General features: G+C 32.1%; 4 protein-coding genes across 5 annotated transcripts; 1 reads left to right on the forward strand and 3 right to left on the reverse strand.

The window, feature by feature from the left end:
• Positions 1-331: 331 nt before the first annotated feature.
• On the forward strand, positions 332-3,842 carry LOC107908676 (5'-methylthioadenosine/S-adenosylhomocysteine nucleosidase). The gene is made up of 8 exons (XM_016835915.2): positions 332-696; positions 799-862; positions 1,516-1,607; positions 1,959-2,065; positions 2,193-2,267; positions 2,349-2,423; positions 2,839-2,931; positions 3,336-3,842. The coding sequence occupies exons 1-8, from the start codon at positions 603-605 to the stop codon at positions 3,531-3,533; spliced, it is 798 nt and encodes a 265-aa protein (XP_016691404.1). The 5' UTR covers positions 332-602; the 3' UTR covers positions 3,534-3,842.
• A 453-nt stretch (positions 3,843-4,295) lies between these two features.
• LOC107908675 (ER lumen protein-retaining receptor erd-2.2) lies at positions 4,296-8,084 on the reverse strand. The gene is made up of 6 exons (XM_016835914.2): positions 7,719-8,084; positions 6,081-6,280; positions 5,394-5,534; positions 5,230-5,310; positions 4,697-4,821; positions 4,296-4,605 (listed from the first exon to the last, which is right to left on the reverse strand). Exons 1-6 carry the CDS (start codon positions 7,939-7,941, stop codon positions 4,557-4,559), a joined length of 819 nt encoding a protein of 272 aa, XP_016691403.1. The 5' UTR covers positions 7,942-8,084; the 3' UTR covers positions 4,296-4,556.
• A 2,372-nt stretch (positions 8,085-10,456) lies between these two features.
• LOC107908674 (probable alkaline/neutral invertase B) lies at positions 10,457-14,542 on the reverse strand. The gene is made up of 5 exons (XM_016835913.2): positions 14,407-14,542; positions 13,475-14,003; positions 12,414-12,845; positions 11,375-11,933; positions 10,457-10,890 (listed from the first exon to the last, which is right to left on the reverse strand). Exons 2-5 carry the CDS (start codon positions 13,925-13,927, stop codon positions 10,595-10,597), a joined length of 1,740 nt encoding a protein of 579 aa, XP_016691402.1. The 5' UTR covers positions 13,928-14,003; positions 14,407-14,542; the 3' UTR covers positions 10,457-10,594.
• A 3,598-nt stretch (positions 14,543-18,140) lies between these two features.
• On the reverse strand, positions 18,141-21,898 carry LOC107908672 (transcription factor bHLH121). Of its 2 annotated transcripts, none has more exons than XM_016835912.2 (5): positions 21,540-21,898; positions 21,309-21,430; positions 20,061-20,188; positions 19,092-19,574; positions 18,141-19,014 (listed from the first exon to the last, which is right to left on the reverse strand). In XM_016835912.2, the coding sequence occupies exons 1-5, from the start codon at positions 21,668-21,670 to the stop codon at positions 18,844-18,846; spliced, it is 1,035 nt and encodes a 344-aa protein (XP_016691401.1). In that variant the 5' UTR covers positions 21,671-21,898; the 3' UTR covers positions 18,141-18,843. The 2 variants fall into 2 exon arrangements, with proteins under 2 accessions (XP_016691401.1, XP_016691400.1); XM_016835911.2 differs by having other exon boundaries at positions 19,092-19,577; positions 21,540-21,816.
• Between the last annotated feature and the right edge of the window lie 238 nt (positions 21,899-22,136).

Genomic DNA, 22,136 nt, shown 5'->3' on the forward strand with positions numbered 1-22,136 from the left:
TGATATTATTTTAATTTAATATTTTTTTCATGTATTAAAATTTTATAGATAATTTTAATATTTACATTATAGTATTATATGTTATTATAGATTTAGCTTTTATATGTTATAAATTATATAATGTATAAAAATAACTTAACTTATTATATTTATAAACATAGAAAATGGGTCGGATTAGACCCGGTTCGGACCTTGAATGTTTAATCTTAAGCCCAATTCATATTTTAAACGAGACTAATTTTTTATTCAACCTGTTTTATTGACCTAATATTTTTTGCTCAATTAAATTAATTTTTCTCGATTTTAACCGAAAATTGCTTCCCCGTATATAATGAGTAAACATAAACACGCACATGCAGGCGTGACCATCAGATCAAGAGCCTCTCTCATGGACCTTCATTCGACCAATGGTTGAAAATCTTTAAATGATAACATCGTCCTTTTGCCCACCACTATCAAATTTCCAGATTTTCCAGGAAAAAGAAAATCAAAACCCCCAGGTGAAGAAGGTGAAAACCAGCAGCGGCAAAGGCAATAAAAGGTGAAGCCAAAGAGAGAGAGATATATACATAATAAAAAAGACTTTTCAAAAGAACACAACTATGGCTCCTCATAGAGAAGGATCAGATGCTTCAGTGGAAGCCATGGTTGCTCAAGTCGAAAAACACCCAATTTCATCGATCCTTATCATCATTGGTAATAAACCCAGTTTTCTTTTTCTTCCTTTATTTTTCAATCTTTGTTATTTCTATTGATTTTTATGATGTTTATTGGGGTTTTCTTCTTTTATTGATATAGCTATGCAAACAGAAGCTTTGCCGGTGGTGAATAAGTTCCAGTTGATTGAAAACCCTCATTCTTCGTGAGTTCCCATTTTTTTCTCCCTTTTCTATTATTTCTTGGAATGTTTCAACGATTTTGATATTGGGTTAATCTTTAAATCATCAATATTTCGATGGATAGTGAGTTATTGCAGGATCTTTATAGTTTTATGAACAAAAATGTTCTCTTGCTATGTTTTTTGAATTGGAATACGTGCTAAAACTATTTATTTTATGCTTGTTAGATATGTATATTTGGTGTTTGGTTTTATGCTATGTGTTCTTTTTTCCCCTGAGAACCTCCCCTCGGGTGTCAGTAATCAAAAGTTCTAAGTTGAGTTAAGTTGAACCCCTAAACAGGGGGCAAGCTTGTCGAGCTTCTTACTACTTGGTCCAACCGATGTTGTTGCATGTAACTAGTTTTTACTAATCGAAAAGAGCAAACTATCAATGTCTAATCGAATGGACTTAATTATCAGATGATTATTTCATGTCTAGTTATTTGTTACGGTGCTTACTTTTATCAATAACCCCCCCCCCTCCAACCCCTTAAATTGGAGGAAAATATGAGCTCGAGCCCACATTCTCCTAATTACGGTTCCAGTTGAGCTAAGGCTCAATCGGTTTTCCTGTCTAGTTTTGGCTATTATTCAACATTGCTTATGTGTTTTTCTTTTGTTAATGAATGTTGCAGGTTTCCAAAAGGGGTCCCTTGGATCCATTATCATGGTGCATACAAGGACATCATAATCAATCTAGTTTGGCCTGGAAAAGATTTAACCTTTGGTAAGTACTTTTTCACGCAAAAGTTCATCTTTTTTCCAGAGTGTTGTTAATCTTACTTTCGAAGTGATATAGCAATTCTTAGTTGGCTGGAAGTTATACATTATGGTTCTTGTCTAAATTTAAGAGCTTTCTGATTAAATCCTTTACCAAAAACACGGAAAAAAGAAAGAATGTAATTAAACGTTGCATCAGGTAAAAGAGAACTTCTGTTTAGATAGTATTTGTATTCGAACATTTTGAGCATATGTTATTTGAAAATGCTCAACTTATTTGTGAGTACTTGAGTCTGTTGTGCAAGTTTCTTCCGTTCACTGTCCCAATTTGTTGAATTGTTTGGTTAATTCTTTGCAGGGGTTGATAGTGTTGGCACGATTTCTGCCTCTCTTGTGACCTATGCATCTATCCGAGCATTGCAGCCAGACCTAATCATAAATGCTGGCACTGCCGGCGGCTTTAAGGTAATTCCAAGCACCAAATTTTCCTCTTTTTTTCAAATTAAGGAAGAACGGTTGTAATAGCAATGATCCTTAGCTACATTTCTATTAGGTATACATTGCTTCTAATGATTTTCTTCGATTTTTCCAGGAAAAAGGAGCTGCGATCGGTGATGTTTTTCTCGTATCTCATGTTGCATTCCATGATAGAAGAATACCAATCCCGGTGAGTAATACGGGCCCTTAATCTTCAATTCATTTACTTCTTATTCCATGATAGAAGGATACCAATCCCTTTCTTATATAGGTTTTTGATCTATACGGTGTTGGTTTGCGGCAGACCTACTCAACACCAAATCTCTTGAAAGCTCTTAATTTGAAGGTAACTGTTTTGCTTGTATTCCACTTCGTCCGGCAACAAAGCTGGTTTGTTGGCTGTGTTTTGAACTCTTGTATTTTGTGCTTATACTGAACTTCTAAAATCTGTTTTCGTTTCCTTGTTCTAAGTGTCTTTCCCTCGAAATTGCTTATCAGTTAGTTAAGACCATTGTTTATCATTCCCATATAACTTGTATGCCGTTTGCGCATTGAAATGCTTGCACCTGCATCAACTTCATACAAAGATAGCTATTCGATTTACCTGGTGATTAGTAATATGCATGTTGTTCATGGTTATTGTTTGATCTGCTCCCTCGGGTCTCCCACATGTACATTTGTTTTTCTTTAGTTATTACTCTTTGTCAAGGGACACTCCAAGGATAATTTTCCGTTATACTTGGTTTGGCTTTATGTTTCAGACCGGAAAGTTATCCACAGGCGATTCTTTGGATATGTCCCCTCATGATGAAGCATCAATTGCCGCAAACGATGCTACGGTTAAAGACATGGAGGTAATCACCAAAACACCCCCCATGTCATGAAGAAAAATTGCGAAATAGATCATATTATCCTTGCAAACCATGCATGCTACTTTGAAAGAGGCTTTTTTTTTTATGCAATTTCTACTATTACTCATAACCCCCCCCCCCCGAAAACCATTAAATCGGAGAATGATACGAGCTTGAACTCATGTCCTTCTATTCAAGGGCGAATTTAGAGGGGGCAGGCACGGGCGTTGGCACCCCTCAAATGGAAAAACTATCTTTTAGTCCCCTAATAAATGGTAGAATTCAAAGTTACTATGTGATAAAATTGCACTTTGGCCCCCCCTTAAAAAGTGAAAACAATTCTATTTAATCCTTGCAATATTTGACACATTAAGCCCTTAAATTTTTCCTCTTGTTTTTTGTTTCAGGGAGCAGCTGTAGCCTATGTGGCAGAGCTTTTGAAAGTCCCTGCAATATTTGTTAAAGCAGTGACCGATATAGTAGATGGTGAGAAACCAACTGCAGAGGAATTCCTGCAGAATTTGGCTGCGGTGACTGCGACTCTAGAAGAAGTTGTCACTCAAGTCATCGATTTTATCAGCGGAAAGTGCTTGCCTGAACTTTGATTGTGTCCCTACTTATCACCGTTTTCATTCTGAAAAATATATGGACAATAAAAAACTTGTGATTCTTACATCCATGAGATGCAAACATTAGAGGAGTGTTTCTTTTAGAGATCAAAACAGCAACAAACAATCCATAGTTTTTAAGTAGTCGAGTGTTTGAATAAGACAGTCTTAACGTTACATAGTAGGCTTCATTGCACACTGGCTTTTGCCCTATATTGAATTTTGCTTACAAGCATATAAGTCTATGTTTGTTGTTATGTGTATCCTCTTACGAATGCAATTGTAGCTTTCCTTTTGCATGGTAAATGCCAGTTCTTGAGGGCTGTAAGAAATTGATCTCGTGTGAGATTTGATAGGTTAAAAAGTTTTAGCATGCATTATTGAATTACAACATTTGATATCAGAGTTAACAAATTGATTGTGTTCATACATGGAACGAGACAAACAATTACTTGTATCTTTTGTTTTTCTAGTACAAAATTGTGAGATATTTTTAGCTTTTTGAGTGTGAAATTCAATAGATTCCAAGTGAATTATGAAAATTGGCATCAGAACCAATACATTGATTGTGTTCTTACCATCTTTAAAAAAGGAAAAAAAATTTCTTTTTCGTCAAAATTACTTGAAAATTTACTCTTATCATGATTCATGACATGTACAAAAGGAAAAGATACACTATTGATGAGCCCCTTCTTGCTTCTCAATGAATCCCTTATCCATTTTATTATATAACATAATAGTAATAGCATTTTTCACTAATTGAAATCAATGTTTAAAGCTTATTCTAATAATTTAAGGATTTGACACAAAAAAAAAGAGTTAATCCATCTATGAAATGTTTTCGATATAAATATCCTCTTCCGAAGTATACAAACTATCCACTGATATCGAGTCAAAAGAAAGGCGTCGAGAGCGAAAAACAAGAACTTAAACAAGGATAACTTGCCACATTACGGAAACGAGTCATACTTCTTTTTTCAGTCAGCAAGCTCATCAACGACTACACGACAGCATCTTCACTTATACCACTCCAGAGGGAAGACGGAGAACAAGCTGCCCTCCGAATACACTGTAAAGACATAAATATGATTATGTAAGTAAACATTAATGATATGTTTTAAGCTTGGACCAATTAAACTATAAAGCTTGTGTAAATGGACCTCTTGATGTAGTAGTAACAGAAGTCAGCTAAAATGAAAGTTTGAACGATTTCCGAAATAAGAACCATAGAAGGCCATAATCCGTAACCTAGGGCAACCAGCAAGTGTCCTCGACTATCTAAAACCTGTTGAAAGCGGTAGACAAGAGTTAATATCCCAATGCAATCAATCACCATCGTAATAAAAATATGTTTTCACCGCTGCACTAGAATGCTTATATGTTAACATACAACATGGTTAGTAGACATCAATTCGACCTTCAAGGCCAATCATCATGCATGCTCGAGTTGTCTATTATTTACAAAGTAATCATCCAACTATAAAATGTTAGAAATTGGTCATTCAACTATTCAATTTTGTCTTTTTTTCGTCACCCAACCATCTTAAATTTTTGGATGTTTCCATTTTTACGTTAACCAGCTAATGACCAAAACCATTTTGTAACTTTTTATAGTTGAGTGATTATTAATGTAGTTTACCCTAAAAATTTTAACCAAAACCAATCAAGGTCAACCTCTCATCAACGATCTAACCTGGAGAACCCAATGGGCACAGCTGAGGAACCTTGCAACACCCAATGCAAATACGTAATGAGCCGTGAAAGGCTCGACAATCTACAAAAGCACGAGAAGATGAGTTAAAGCAGAACTCTTATAAGCCTTCTAAATGTAATCTATAGTTTTTAAGTCATTAGTACCTTGGTATTTTGCATCACTTGCAACTGAGGTAAAACTGAAACAGCTTCCAGATATACACAGAACGCCCAGAAAATTCGGTTCATAAGATTATGTGAAGTTGATGGATGAATAAACAGAGCTAGTACTGCACAAGGGATAACCTGCGTCCAATTTACAAAAGAGCAAGGATATGACTGCTAGAAAGTGATCGCAATAAGATTCCACAAGAGCGACAAAGGTGATAATAGTGCGGTTAATATGAGCCAATGTCTAAGGCCACAAAAAGTAACACCTCGATGGATTTGGTTCAACGGGTTTATATGATACTATCTATTAAACCAAACTGAGCAAGTCAAAGTACAAGGTCACTTTCACGATGGTGTTTGAAACAAACAGCATGATTGAGGACAAATGAACGCTCGTAAGACAAGTAGTTATAAATATGCCCTGCGAATACCATCACAAACAGAGAATCTAACCGGTAATTTACCTCTGTAAGCATGGACATTCGTTTCAAGGGTTACAAACACCTCATACGAATGAAAGAATAAGCTTTGGAACAAAAAACGACCATCCATCAACTTAAAAAGCATGAACCGAAGGAGATAATGCCGGTAGCAATTCACTTCTAAACCCAACAATATCCGGAACAGGGGCAGCATACATAAAAGTAAAGAAAAAAGTTAGGACGACAGGTGGAAACTTACAACATAATAAATAGCAAAGTTGTCCTTGTCTTCCATGTAGCTCGACTTGAGTTTAAAACGGATCATGTAAATAACCCATAAGGTTGTAGCCAATGTGGCTAAATCAAGTATGGTGTGTATATCATATTCCATGACAAAGCTACAATACAGCCTAACAGCTAAAAATATAGCTGTTAGTTCTTGGGATTTCAGAGATAGTCCTGGGAACATTCAAAAACAAAGTAAATCCAATATTTTTTCGCCGATAAATAACTTCTACACTTTAGTTAAAACATAGTTAATCAAGAATGCACAGTTTATGTAGTGTAAATAAATGACAAAGATTAAAAGACTTCTTGGGATTTTAACGGGAAATGATTTAGAACCATAGCAGCAATGTCATGAAGAAAAGAGGCAGCATTTATTTTGCTCCAAAAACTCTATTATTTATTAATCAAATATTCTGGTCATACATACAATTTATGCACAAACTTACATAAATAACATATATATGGGTTAAAGTACCTAGGAGGTCCCTGTATTATAAGAACTAGATCAAATTAGTCCCTCTATTATTAAATGAACCAATTTAGTCTCTATACTATTAAAAAGAATCAAATAAGTCCAAACTGTAACAGAGTTAACATTTGCTGTATAAAAAATGTCTTAAAATTTATTATTTTCCAACCGCAGTTCAACTCCAAGCAAAATATTTCATTTACAGAACTATAAAAACTTTTAAAATATTAACTCGGTTAGAGAGTAAACATTAACTCTATTCCAATTTGGAATTATTCAATTCTTTTTAATAGTATAGGGACTAAATTGATCCATTTAATAGTAGAGAGACTAATTTAATCAGGTCCCTATAATAGAAGGATCTCTGAGGTACATTCACCTATATATATATATATTTATTAATCAAGCAAATGAATTAGCATAGTTTACAAACAAAAAATATCATCCACACATATATATGCTATTAAGTGTTCTTAATATGGTATCATATCAATTCACTAAGCTAATTGAAGTCAACTCCTATATCTACATATATATATATATATGCTATTTAGTGTTCTTAATATCAACTCTGATGTCTTTATATATATATATATACGGATTTCTTTGGATAAAAAAGAAACCCTTCAATATAAAATTGATATGATACCATAGTAAGAACACTTAATAGCATATATATACGTATACATGTAAATACATAAACACACATATAAATATCATAGTTGACTTTAAAAACCTACAAGAAATCAATCAAAAAACTCTCCCACATCGGTATGGCTAAGAAAAATTAGAACAAAGCAATAAACTTTAAATATTAAAAATTGAATTCATGTCACAAAAACAAAAATAAAAGACTCATACCTTCAATCTTAACAAAAATTAAAAAAAGAAAAAACAAAGCCAGAAATCCCAGAAAACAACGAGTAAAGCTAAAATTGATCACCGATCGGCACAAGCATTAAAATAGAAACCTCTAAAATTTTGTAGCTTTTGAATTACCCTTTACGGTTTTTTTTAATTACTAAATTTGGGCAAAGTCACCCATTCATTATGTATTTAATTTAAATACAAATTAATCAAAAATATAAATTCTAATTATCGAATGAGAAAAATAAAGCATTTTTTTTAATTGCGGATTACCGGCACAAGTCTTCTCTTTTGTGAGTTTATAGATGAGTACAGAAATTCCGAGAGAATGGACAGATTCGGCGGCGACGAAGAGGTTGTCGTGGTCGTGTACGATGAATCGGAGCAAAACAAGAGCCGCCATCCCCGACACCACCGCCAAAAAAGCCTTCACCTTGGGCGGCTGTCGTCTCACCCACATCGTTGCCGCGTGGATCAGCCTCTTCTCTGCCCTCATGATGTCTTTTCTTTTTCTTTCTTGTTCCCGAGAAAGTGATGGAAATTTTGTGGGATTTAGAGAAAGTGGGTATCCGCCTATTCGTAATGTTAAATGGAAGTCTTTTTGGGATTTTATTTTATAGTTTTTGTTTAATAGAATATAAATCCTTTATTTTCTTGCCAAAAATAAATCCTTTATTTATGTACTATTAATTACTATCTTCAATTTTAATTATTTATATCAATAAGTAGAATTTTTTAAATTCTTATTCTTATTTAAATTTAAAATAGTAAATTAATAAAGAAAAAATTATATGATAAATTTTAAAAAAATTTGAACCAATAATTGAAAATTGGGTTGAAATTAAAAAAAATATATATATGATATTTTTTATATAAAATAATAATCTATATTATTTATTATGTCCCTAACTAAGTTTGATGAGTTTCAATCAGGTCACCAATTTGATAAAATAAATATGGAAATATCCTTACGTAATTAGAAAAAATTATATTTTTTGAGAATATTTTATTTTTTTATTTTTTAAAAAATAATTAAAATATCTATGCCATTTAACCAAATATTTGTTTTAATGTTTTTTTATAATTTTGTTTTAATATACATATTGTATTATCTCCATCGGTTATATAATTAATTTTAAACCATATGTTTTATTGTATATTGTATGTTATTTTTAAACAAGTATATGTTTTAAATATGTGATTTCCACACGCATACGCGCGTGTGATAGAATTAGTAATTTCCTCTTAAATTATAACCTAATTTTCAAATTAATCCTTAAGTTTAGGAGGTTTAGAAGGAGCAAAAGTGAATCTTGGTCCTTAACTTTTAAATTGGTCCTTAAACTATCAATTAAGACTAAATTGACATAATGCATAAAGTTAAAAACTAAATGTATTGAATTTTTAAAATTATGACCAATTTGGTAAAATTTATAAATAGTGGAGGGCTGATTTTATTATTGTGCCAATGAAAATAGGTTATGTCAATATTCCATTAATGATTTAAAGGATGAGTGACCAAAATACCTAATGTCAATAACACTAATGATTGAATTAAATTTTTTAAAGTTTTATAACCAAAATAGAATTACACTAATAGTTCGTCCAATTGATCAACTAAACCAAGTATTGTCTATATGTTTAGTTTAGGGGTTCTTTTTTGAATAATCTCATTATAAGTTTTGATCATATTTTTTTTAACTAGATGTCTAAAACTAGACATAACCCCTCTCCAACCCTTAAATAGGAGGATAATGCACTTTGACACATTCGAACTCACGTCCTCCTACACTAGCAATAATACTCATGCCAGTTGAGCTAAAACTCAATCGGCTAGTTTACCTAATATTTTATAATATATAATAGATATATACATTATTGATAATTAATGCAAAAAGTGAGTAATGTTAAGGACATTTGAGTTTATTATGTTTAGAAGGAACTGAAGTGAAATCTTGGCTATGTTAGTTTGACATTTAAGGATGAAGACAAGTGAGTGGCTTATCAGACCATTCAACATTGTACCTATTCATGGTGGGGCCTGCAGCTAGAGGTTTTTTTTTTAAAAAAAAATCGAAAATTACATTTTCGATAATTTTATTAATTTTAATTTCATTTTTATTTTTTTATTTTTTTTTGTTGATTTTTATAAGTTTAAATCATAATTATTTGAGTTGAAGATAATTAAATTTTAATTTTTAAATTTAGGTTAGTAAAAACAAGTTTAAAATATTATATAAAAAATTACCAAAAAAATATTTCAATCATACCTAAATCAATGAAGTTTTTTTATCTAACTTAATTATATATGAAATTTAGTTTTATCTAATTTAAACTATCTTTGATAAACTGAAAAATTAAATATTAAAAAAACAAGTACTAAAAAATTATATGTTGAATATAAGTTATAAAATATATTTGGTATTTTATTTAAAATTAAACATTAAATATAATTAGATTATTTGATAAATGATAATATAATCTTAATAAAATGAAATAAAATAAAATAAAAACCCATTGAATTTATTCTTTATGAAGTGATGAATAGATTTCTATCTACTTATAATTTTCAACAGTTTTTTGTAAAAAAAATAAAAATTCATCAGAGTAGTTTTCATTGTGAGTTATAAAATGTGTTTAAAAGATTAAGTTACTAAAAATATTAATTTTCAATTCATTGAGATTAAATTAACCCTTTAGTGTTGGAGTCAATTTTAATTCAAATTTTTTAAAGAAAAAAATACTACATAAATTATTATAATAATAATAACAATGCCAACTTAATTTAAGCTCAAACGAAACAAACCGAGCATCCCGAACCCGGTCTACCCAATAACCACCATAACAATATTCTTTTTGTGTTGTTTATGTAGATAGAAGTCATACAACTCAACAAAAACAGCTTTAACCAAACCCCAAAAGTTTAGTTCAATATTAGATTTTTTAGTTTAATTTATTTTTTCTCATTTTTGACTAAAATATTTCAATGTCTCTTCAAATAAGCCCAAAAATGGAAAAAGTAATCGTGCAAATTAAACTGAAACATAATGTATTCTACAATGACCAAATATTATTGAACTGTTTTAACTTTTTTTTTTAAACCCTTCTACTTAAACAGGTCAGTGAGTCAAAAGCTACAATTTTTTTTTCTATAAAGTCCATGAATATGATCTTCTCAAAATGGGCTTCATTTGTTTATCTTCTTCAATCGCTATCATACCTAAGTGAGATGGGTCTTCCAACATCATCTTCGCCACTAAGTAACCAGCAATCGACCACGTTTGAGCTTTACGTGATTGCTTACCGATGTATCGGCCCAGCTTTCCGTCGTAATATTCTGGCCAATGGTCTTTCAGCAACCTGGCTTCGGCTATTTCGATGGCACGTCTTGCAATTTGGGGACGTCCAGTCTTCACACAAGCGGCTGTGAGAAGCCATAGTAACACTGGACACAATGCAGCAAGCAAAATATGATAAGAAGTTCATCAATCATAAGGGTAAAGTACTATGGAAGCCCCTATTCTAGTAATCATAATCAGATTACATTTTACCCTTTTATTCAAAAAATTGGACAAATTAGTTCCTATATATTAAATCAAAAGCAAACTGATCATTTTTATTAAAATTTTTATCCATTTCTACTATGAAAAACTGGTATAATTGACAAAATAACTAAATAGTTTAACGTGAAGTGTAACTATACCTCATGTTGAGATACAAGATCAGTTTTTAATAGTAAAAATGGATGAAAATTTGTATAGAAAGACCAGTTTGCTCTTTGATCTAATATATAGAGACTAATTTGCTCATTTTTTCAGTAGCGGGGGGCAAAATGCAATCCGGTTACTAATACAAGGGTCTCTATGGTACTTTTACCTAAACATAAGAAACGTATGATAGAACGAGGGTCGATAAGTCTTAAATCGTACCTGGCCATGATCCTCCATTGTGGTAACTCCACCGGGTGTTTTTGGGGTCACATCCTGTTATAATCCGCCATTCATGAGTTTCCATGGCTGGATAACAAACCTTTAACGGCATTTCTCCGACCAACTCTTCCCAGCGTGATTCTATAAGATCCATGATGGCAGTTGATTGTTCGGGAGTAGCCAATGATGATAGAATTGCGATGCAATTACCTAAGCAGAACCAACGGAAATCCATTCTTGCAGGGCTAACGTTACCGATAAAGTAGCCACCATAAACAGGCATAAAATTGAAAACCCATTCTGGAAGAGAGTCAGGCATTACGTTAAACTTGTTAACTGCGGTGTGAGAGTACTCTTCCGTCTTAAACCGATATATGTCATTGAGTTGCTTCAAGTCGAGCCAAAAGTAACTTCTCATATGATAGCTTAAGGCATGCAGGCGTTTAACTATACGTTCTATGAACTCCTTTCCTTCATCATCTTGCTTGAGTAGAAGCAAAGCACATCTCAAAGCCATAAAGAAAAGAGCTTGGATTTCGATGGGATAGCCATATACACCCTGTAGAAACGATGAGAAGCAGTAAAGCTCAGCCCAACAGTATTGAAACTTAAAATAGGAATGCGGTGCTGAAACTAATTTCCCATGATAAATCGAAGACCTAATGTACAAGCCTTTAGACTCTCATTGTATAAGCACTATCATATATAAAACAACCCAAAATAAAAGCATGTTATCAGGCTTAACCACTAGAAGATTATTTGAGATAAAGGACGACCCACTACTTTCATTTTGGATCAAATAATCATCACCATTTCAAATATAAAATTGCTAGTGGCCCATATGGTAAACAATAGTTGGGTAAACTATAAAAAATAGAACAATACACGAGTGCTACTTTTTTAAGGCACATACCATTATATAGATGCAAGAAGATATACTAAAAAAAGGAATGTCAAGCAAGTAATATTATACTTTTAGTTATAGAAATAGGCAAAACTCTATTTAATGCTAGTGCTATATGTGCTGTGAAAAACTCACCATTCTACGATCAATCATGCAGCAACCATCGGCACAGAGAAGGGTTGGAAATGTGTCGAATCCCTCTGAGAGACATAAACTCAGAATTAGGCGCATACCCTTCTGGCATTCAGGCAACTCAGCCAATGAAGTGTCTCCAGTAGACTTTGTATATGCTCGAAGTAAAATAATCCACCAAAATCCAGAATCAACAGGAGCAACTCTTCCTATTGCACTCTCACCAAAATCTGCAATTAATGTCTCATTGTTCCTAACTGGGTCATGGAGCACTTTAAAACTAGCTGGCATTACTCCTTCTCCTAACTGAAACCTATCGATCTTTTTCTCCCATGATTGAAGGCGAAGAGTCTTCAAAATGAAGTTCTTTACTATTTCTGGTTCCCCATTCATCAAAAAAGCCAACGCACTAGGGACAAAGTCTCTCACAAAGACCTTTGGAGAAAACATAAGCAATCACATTAAGAACTCGTTACAAACCAGAACATTTATTGGAAATTCACAAAGTTAGTCTCATAGGAGGTTCAAGAAATAGAATGCTTAATAAAGAAACACAAATCAAATGGATAAAATCATCACATAAATCTAAAAAGAAAACATACTATATTTAACATTGCTAACATTAAAATGAAAGAGATGAAAAGAACTAGATATATTCACCTATTAAATCAATAACAACAAATGTTATTTCAAATCATACAAACAGGAAAAACGAAAATACCTCTATAACTTGCACCATATAGCAGTCAAAGTAAATAATAAAGGTCAGAAGAACCAGCATGAGGAAAAGAAACAGATACTAGCAGTGCAAAATATGATAATAGTATATTCTACTTAGGAATTAGGCACTATTTATTAGCTATTTGCTCAGAAAAAGAGCCACAGAACTGCAAAAGATGAAGAAATAGACAATTAACTCAGCTCTTAAACTGAAGATTTTTCATATTGCATCACCATGGCCACTACAATTATCAGCTCTCATGACAAAGAGAGCATACGTATACGCAAATCGAACTAATTTCACTCTTAACTGAGATAGAGTTACAAGAAAAGAGAGTGCTCACCTGATCATAGTTTAGGTTTTCTTCAGTATTATCCAATGCTGCAATAGTCCCGACCGGTTGACCACGAAAATACACCAATGACCTTCTCAAGGCTTCCCAAGCTTCGGCAACCATCGGATGCGGGTCAAAACCAATTTGTGACCTAGGTGTACTAAAACCTGACCTTCTACCCACCGGTGAACAAATAGAATCCAATTGCTCAAAAAAGCGAGATGAATTAGGATCAATGGCTCTGGTAGCATGACGCGGAGATATCCCAATCGATAATTCACTGAGCGACCTTTCATCAAGTGATCTCTGTCTGTCTATATTCAAAAGCCTAGGCTTCTCTAACAGCTTTGAGAAATCACATTCTTCATATTCAGCCAGGGGGCAGAGTATATCCTCAGCTTTTACGTTTTTATTCTGATTCTGATTCTGATTCACATCCACATCCACATCCGGTGTCGACATTTTCCGAATTGTATATATATTCTAAACGCTAAAGACAAACTGATGTAACCGAATTCTGATTCAAATCTTCTACAACCTAAAATCCGAAGTAAATAACAGGATTCAAAATTTTCAAATCATTTAACACTTGAAATTGCATGTTAAATTGCAGCTCCAAAGCGAAAACAACTAATTAACTAACAAAATTTAGTTAACAGATCAAAAACAGAAATATTCAATTCAATTCCATCATGCTTTGCTTCTAATCAAACAGAAATATTCACGTATATATCATTATCAACATATATCATTTCGCCCAAAAAAAAATCACTAAATTCAAATCTTAATACACATTTAGGTTAACAAAATCAATAAGAAAAAAAAGACGAACAGAAATGATGAGTTTAAGATCATAAAAACAGTGTTGCATGCATCATATATGCTAATATTTTCATCGTAAAATCATATAAAAATGGAAAAAAATAAAAAAAAACACTAACCTGCTTAGAGCAAAGGCTTATACTCTGTCAAGGATCCAGAAAAGAAAAGGAGAAAAAATTTTGAAGAAATCATCTCAGTTTGAAGAGTGAGGATGGAAATATATAGTACTAGAAGTATTTATGTAATTATGAATTTAAATATATAATATACATGGAAATATCCCATTTGATAATTGATGAGGCTGATGGGTTAACCGGCTTAACCAGTAAACCTCGTTAAGGGAATAAGTATAAGGTGACCGGCAGCTGGGTAATCTTAAAAAGGCCCAGAAGCTTGAAACAATCACGTGTACGAAATGCATGTAGTTTTTGGTTTTGTGGGGGGTTTAGTAGGTGAAGGGTGAAAATGAAATATAATTATATAATAAAACCAAATTAATATAAAACTTAATTGGATGAAAATTGATCAAAAGATTTTAACTATAGTAAATTTTTTTATATTCTTTAAAGGATTAAATTAAATTTTTATAATTTTTGAGGGGTTAAAGTAGGAGAGTAGCTAGGGAGATGATAGGGGCTTGGTCCCCTAAAATGAAAATTTTTCATTTAATCCTTTTAAAATTTTTTAAATTTTAAATTAATAAAGGTAAAATTGTACTTTAGCCATTAAAAATATAAAATTTTGATTTAATCCTTTAAAATTTATAAAGATATAGGCCATTAAAATGGTGAAATTACATTTTTACTATCGTAAAAATTACAATTTAATTTTAGCTCCCCTAAAAAGATTTTCTAACTTCACCCCTGGACCAAAGTGCAATTTTATTATTACTGTTTTAAAATTTTATAAATTATAAAGATGTCTAAATAAAAAATTTTCCACTCCAGAGGAAACTGGGGACAAGGACCCTAACTCTGTCCTTGATAAGATTCAAGGGGCAGAAGAAAGGGTAGAAAACCTTAATCCTTCAATATAATGATAAAATTACACTTTAATTTCTCTATTGGTTTTTACCTTTAAAACAAATTTCCATAAAAAATTAATATTTTAATAGCCGTCAGCTTATGAAAATGACATGTTTATATTAATAAGCAAGTTGGATTTGGGCATATAATTACACCAAACTTGTTTATTGTTTGTATTCTTATTATTATTCAATCAAGTTCTAACAAGTCAAGTTTAATCTAAGTAATTCTTGAATTTATTAAGAAGTTTAATTTTAGTGAATATTAAAATGGATTATTTGCACCAAACATCCTCAAATTATGGCTTAATTTTAAATTGTTTCAAACTTTAAGGCATACTAATTAAGTTTTTAAAATATTAGTATCATATCAATTAATTATTTTTAAGTTTAAAAATGATAGTCGATTTTTGTTATTAGTCCTTAAACTATAGGTGCTGACCCAAAATGTTAGCAATTAAATCTGATAGATCAAATTATGCCATTAATCCAATACTATGCATAAGTTGTAGATTTAGTCTATGACGTCTAATTTAATCACTTTTATACCCTATACTTTTCAAATTATAAAATTCTAATTCGAACTCAACCAATAACTATTAAATTCGTTAACTAAAACAAAATAACTTTTTTTGCTAGTATTATGTAAAAATAACAATAAGCCAAAATGACATCATACATGCAATAACATGTTTCTCACGTACGATTTTAAAAATAACATAATACAACTTAACAAATTTAACGACTATCATTAAAACAATTATTGAAATTTCAAAATTTGAAAAGAATATGGAGTACAATTGACTAAATCAACAACTTATGTAGAATACAGGGACCAGTAGAATAATTTGACAAAAAAGGTAAATTATATTAGTAATCACCGAACTATTATTTTTTCTTTTTTGGTTACCCAATTATTAGTAAATTTATTTATCGATCACCTAATTATTTTAGATTTTTCTTGGGTAGTCAATTTTTATGTTAGCTAGTTGATAACTAAAAAAGATATAATTGAATAGTTAAGTGACCAAAAAATAAATTTACTAATAATTAGATTACTATTTTTTAACTTTTCATAATTAAGTAACCAAAAATGAAGAAAGGAACATAGTTGAGTGACCTCTATTGCAATTTACCCAAATAAAGTTAGAGTCTAGATGGAAGTTCAATGTACGGAGCGGAAAAGTCGAGGGTGGTAGAGGCCCCTAATTGGAGGGTGACGTGGATGATAGTTACATGCAGTGAAGGAACAGCTAACATGCTATTGGGACTTGAGCCCTTTATATATAATAATGGAGGAGCCTACTGCACATACACAGTGGAGAAGAGGGATCTTTTTTTGGTTTTTGCAGACAAAATTTGTTTGTTTTCTCTGAATTTATTTTTGTTCATTCATTTCCACGTGTACGGTCAGCAGAGATCCAAAGGTGCCTTGTTATTTGATATGTGCCTTTCCTTTTATTGGTTTTTATTTCTCCTTTTTCCTCTTTTGTTGCTTTGTTCTGTTTCTTAAATCATGTTGGTTTTTTATTACATTATTAGCTCTGCTATTATGATGGATATAGATATTGTTATTAATATAAAAAGATGTAAATTTAAATATGTTAAAGTGTCTTACCTTACTATTTACAAGTTAAAAAAAAATTGAGTAATTTTAAATATTATATAAAAAAATAGATATGATCAAAACTTATAATAAGATTGTTAAAAAAGAATTTATAATAATACAATGTTCATTGTAAAGTACAAAAAAAATATGTTAAAACATTTTTATTTGAGATGAAGAAAATAATTTCAAAAGGCTAAAAATTAAAATTCTCTATTTAAAAACATAATTTAATTTAAAAATATATTTATTTGGAATCACGATTTAGGGTATGTAGTGTACGCAGTTTGGGTTGTATATGCACTAAGTGCTGAAAAACAAAATAGTGCTGGCAGACTGATGAGCTACAAATGAAGGAGATACTTATTATATTAGCACAATTATGTTATGAATGAAAAAAATATATATTATGTATAAATTTGAGCTTGAGACTATTTATGATGGAACAAATTTGAGATTCAAAGCAAATTTGAGTTCAGATTGATAAAAACTTCTAACTCGCTATCAGTCTAATGTCAAAATAAATGTCTAACATTCAAACCTCTTAAAACCGCTTCCAATTTTTTTTTTTTAAATAAGAAAAAACCAAGTACTCAAAATTAGTAATTTCTCAACTAGGAATGTAATTAAACCGAGCTAAATTAAAAAAAAAGTAATTCAAAAGTTAATACTCAATTCAGGCTCAATCAATCATCAATTTCAAGCTTAAACTCAATCAAGTTCAAGTAACTTGATAAAACTCATTTATCATGTGTAATAAGCTCGAATTTGAACTCAACTAAATTCGTTTTTGTAGTTTGTACGTAAACTCTTTCTAGGTAAAAGTATCATGGAACTCTTTATACTAGGAATCAAATTGCATCCCCCTTTAAAAAAACCTAGTAAATTAATTATTGTACAATAGATCAAAAAGCAAGTTTATCTTGTTAAAATTTTCATCTATTTCTACTACTAAAACTGGTCTCTATACGTCAAACATGCGGCACGCCACGTCACTGTCAAATTATTCCATCAACCACAATAATCTTTAACAATACAAATGGATGAATTTTTTAATGAAAAGGATCAATTTGCTCTTTGATCTAATGTACATGGGTAAATTTGCCCAATTTTTTTAATAGGAGCAAAATGCAATTTTATTCCTAGTACAAGGCATCCATGGTACTTTTACTGCTCATTCTATAAGAAAAGGGTAAAATGTAATTCTATAATATAAATATATATTAAAATGAAAAGCCCGATTGGGCTCGTGAGCCGTTAGAATAGAGTATTACAGTGTTCAAATTCGGCTTGACCAGCTCAAGCTTGAACTCAGCTTGATAATCGAATTTGAGTTTTTTCAAGTCGAACTCAAAGAACTTACAAGCACTAGTGTCTCTATTACCCCTATTCCCAACTCTATGCATATCCATGTTAGGGAATAAAACTGCAAGAAAAAACCCACAGAAGCAGGAACTTGCTGCAAACTTTGGGCAAAGCATTTTTTGTTAACCAAGTTCCAGTAAGTCACTAACATGTACACTGGCAGATATGTTAACATTTACAACTCAATATTCTCTATACGGAACTTGAAGCAATAGGAAGAAGAGATCAATTTAACAATGTATCAGCAGCTACCATCAAATATATCTAAGATCATACTAATAGGTTATGACCTTCGTCTACCTATCTAGGGTGTATCTCACCTAGAAAGAGGGTAGAGCCATAGAGAATATCGTTACCACCAGAAAGCAGCTGGACAAAACCCAACCCAACCCGAACTAAACTATACTATGAAACAGCAATTTCTTTGGGGTCTTCATGATATCAGAAAAGTGATACAATTTGTAGGCAGATAATTGGATTCTATAAGTGGAGAAAATATTAGAGGATGGAATAAATGGAAGAGATGACGCGTACGTGTTGCGAACAAGCTGACCTTATTTGTCAATCATTTCGCCCGTCTAGGTCATCTGCCTTTTTGCCACCAACAACACTATTGGATGAGCTATCTTGTGCACTATAAGATGAAGAGCACCTGCTTGAATAACTCCCTTCTGTATTGCTGTTTTCTTTCCTTAAAGATTTCTTGAGCTTTCTTTGTCCTGATGATAAATCCTGGAGATATACATCAGTAAATCAGCTGCATGCTCTTAATAATTTTCTTACAATCGTAATAAATATTACATATGAACCTGATCTGCTGTAGAACCAGGTGTTTTTAACTCAAGGTCAGTAGCAACGTCGTTAGAATCCACAGTTTTCTCAATCTTGCTCTCTCCTGAGGACTTGTTTTTCGAGTCTTCTTTGCCTGAAGCATGAGACCGGCTGCTTGGTTGTGCAGGTGGAGTGACATGCTGTGTCGGTTGCTGTTCAACCATGGTATTAGGAGTCATATATGGGACAAAAGTGGAGCAAGGGTTATGAATGACCCCGGGATTTTGGTTCCCAAAGAAAGGAAACGGTTGCATGGACGGATGCATTGGAATAGCTCCTGGGGGAGGCATTGCCATTGGTACTGGAAAAGGATAAGAAGGAGGAGCCATGACAACCGGGTAATCTACAGACGCCCACGGGAACATAGTCCTGACTCTCTGCTGATACTGAATATTAAGATCATCAATTTCGGATTTGAGAGATGCTTTCTCGTCTTTTAGATCATTCTTCTCCACGGTCAACTGCTTCAAAAGCAAGAAAAACAACCTCGTAAGAGCCAGTAAAAGTAATATGGAGGCCCTTATACTAGGAGTCAGACTGTATTTTGCCCCCTCCACTCAAAAAATGGACAAATTAGTCCCTATACATTAGATTAAAGAGCAAATTGGTCTTTTTGTTAAAAATGTCATCCATTTCTACTATTAAAAATTGGTCATGTACGTCAGAATAAGGTAAACATGACACATCACGTGTAACTGTCTGGTTATTTTGTCAGCAACGCCAGTTTTTAACAATAGAAATGAATGAAATTTTTACTAGAAAGGACCAATTTGCTCTTTAATCTAATATACAAGGACAAATTTGCCTATTTTTGGGGTAAAGGGAGCAAAATGCAATCTAATTTCTAATATAATGGCCTCAATGGTACGTTTACCAATAAGAGCCTTATCAAACAAGTTTCGCAAATCTAAGCACCGTATACTAAATTCAAACATATCAAATATCACCTCACGAGATTCTTCAGTGAGCATGGCATGCTCTCCTTTCAGCTTGGTGACCTGAGATGTAAGATCCTTCAACAATTGAATGGTATCGGTAAGGATGGTTGCTTTGTCATTTTTGGGCCTATCAGGATCTGGATTCCATAAACAAATAAGCAACGACTGTTCAAAATTCCAAGGTAACAATTAAAAAAGAACTAAAACTATACAAGAAGTTCAAGTACTCATATCATATCCGTACAGAAGGAATCGGATTGCGAAAAATCATAAACAAGATTTTAAGAAAATGTATAAATCACACCCATAATCTGTAAGCATTTGGCTGACATTATTTCAACCAAACTTCATGATTATAGGCACAATACAATAAAGCACAATACCTTAAACCAATTACTACTAATCATTATACAAATAGAAACCATATCTTCAAATCGAACTCTAATGTAACGATTATAACAATAGGAACGAATAGGAGTGTAAATGAACCTGGCTCAAACAAACAAAGTTTTGTTCATGTTCATTTGTTAATTTTTGAAGTTGTTCATGTTCGGTTCATGTTAGTTTAAATTTTTAACATCATGTTCAAACTTGGTTCATTTATTATTTGGTATGTTCAGGCTCGCTTCATTTAACCTTCGTGAACATGTTTGTTTAATGTTCACGAACATGTTCATGAACATTAAACAAACATGTTTGCGAACATTAAACAAACACATTCACAAACAGTAAACCAAACAAACAAACAAAATATTAAATAAACAAACCAACAAAATTTAAATATAAAAATAGATGGAAAATATTATTTAAGTATTTTTCATAGGAAAATATTATCTTTAAATAAATTAGTCTATAAAAGAGCTTATTTGTGAACATAAATGAATCGAACACACCTCTATTCAGACTCGTTGTTTAATAAATGAATACTGGTTTATTTAGCTTAATAAAGGGAGCTTATATCAATGGTTCACAGCGCTCTGTTCATTTACAGCAGCCCAAGAACGAAATACAATTTATTGAATTGTAAAACTCTCTTTTTTGAACTTATATAAAATTTTTTGTGATAAATATATAATTATAGATAAATAAATTCTGAATTTTATGAATTGTTATGCTAATCAGATCGTTAATCTTGCTGAATTTGATCGCTAGTATTCGATAGTGTCAACCAATTCGGAAAAATAAATCGTAATAGAAACCAATTTCTGCTAATAGAGGATTATAAAAAGTGAAAGTTCCAAAGTTCGAAAAATCTACCGAGTGCATTTCCTAATTCAAGAAAATGTTCATTAAGTCGATCTCTTCTCGATTTCTCACGGTCAGCCTTTTGAAGTTTCCTCGCCGCAACGCAATCCTTAGGTTCCTCTCCATCCCTTTGGCTGCAAAATGAAAATCAAAAGCAACCAGTGTTAAATTAACACAAAAACGAAGAATCAAATTGATGATTAGGAAATTTATGAAAATGAAACAAGAAAAAAAAAACCTAACCCAGATTTGGATTGGGTACGGGTCGTGGAGGGAACAAGCGGGTCGACTGGGGGTTGACGAAACTCGATTATAGAAGGATTTGAAGATGGAATTGATGGAAGAAAGGCAGCGTCTTTTCTGAGTTGATCCATTGATTCGAAGTGAGGAAAACAGAGTGACGACGTAGCTTCACAAAATTCACATCGTTTTCTTTAGCTTTATTTGCCTTGTTATTGGAAATCCACGACCGCAACAAAAAGCCTATAGCTGGTAATAAAATATAAAACACAATCGAAAATCAATGGGCAGTATTCGGTTTGATTTTTTTTAGTATGTTACACATTTCTTCGTCCAACTTTTTAGGATATTTTTATTTTCATCACTTAAAATAAATTTGTTATAATTTTATCACTCTAATCACACTGTACACACCTAAAGGAGAGCATTTGTTTTTCTGTCAGTTTTAATTAAATCGACTTAATTAATCATAATCTACAAAAAAAACGACTTGATTGAATTAGAGCTCAAAAATTGATATAACCAAATTGACTTTAGTCGTTTGGTTTGGTCATTTAATTATTGGACTAGATTATTAGGCTTAAATAAATTATATTTATT

Source organism: Gossypium hirsutum, chromosome D02 (assembly GCF_007990345.1).
Source record: "Gossypium hirsutum isolate 1008001.06 chromosome D02, Gossypium_hirsutum_v2.1, whole genome shotgun sequence".
Classification (NCBI taxonomy): domain Eukaryota; kingdom Viridiplantae; phylum Streptophyta; class Magnoliopsida; order Malvales; family Malvaceae; genus Gossypium; species Gossypium hirsutum.

Excerpts from the sequence above, each read along its gene's own strand:
- LOC107908675 (XM_016835914.2), bottom strand. The coding sequence starts at position 7,941 with ATGAGGGCAGAGAAGAGGCTGATCCACGCGGCAACGATGTGGGTGAGA. Across the intron at positions 4,822-5,229 it reads GTGCCCATTGGGTTCTCCAG|GTTTTAGATAGTCGAGGACA; the intron begins GTTAGATCGTTG and ends CGCTTTCAACAG. Across the intron at positions 4,606-4,696 it reads TGTTACTACTACATCAAGAG|TGTATTCGGAGGGCAGCTTG; the intron begins GTCCATTTACAC and ends ATGTCTTTACAG.
- LOC107908676 (XM_016835915.2), top strand. The coding sequence starts at position 603 with ATGGCTCCTCATAGAGAAGGATCAGATGCTTCAGTGGAAGCCATGGTT. Across the intron at positions 863-1,515 it reads ATTGAAAACCCTCATTCTTC|GTTTCCAAAAGGGGTCCCTT; the intron begins GTGAGTTCCCAT and ends TGAATGTTGCAG. Across the intron at positions 2,932-3,335 it reads CTACGGTTAAAGACATGGAG|GGAGCAGCTGTAGCCTATGT; the intron begins GTAATCACCAAA and ends TTTTTGTTTCAG.
- LOC107908672 (XM_016835911.2), bottom strand. The coding sequence starts at position 21,670 with ATGGATCAACTCAGAAAAGACGCTGCCTTTCTTCCATCAATTCCATCT. Across the intron at positions 19,578-20,060 it reads TCACTGAAGAATCTCGTGAG|CAGTTGACCGTGGAGAAGAA; the intron begins GTGATATTTGAT and ends TTGCTTTTGAAG. Across the intron at positions 19,015-19,091 it reads CTGGTTCTACAGCAGATCAG|GATTTATCATCAGGACAAAG; the intron begins GTTCATATGTAA and ends GTATATCTCCAG.
- LOC107908674 (XM_016835913.2), bottom strand. The coding sequence starts at position 13,927 with ATGTCGACACCGGATGTGGATGTGGATGTGAATCAGAATCAGAATCAG. Across the intron at positions 12,846-13,474 it reads AAAACCTAAACTATGATCAG|GTCTTTGTGAGAGACTTTGT; the intron begins GTGAGCACTCTC and ends TTTTCTCCAAAG. Across the intron at positions 10,891-11,374 it reads CAATGGAGGATCATGGCCAG|TGTTACTATGGCTTCTCACA; the intron begins GTACGATTTAAG and ends CATTGTGTCCAG.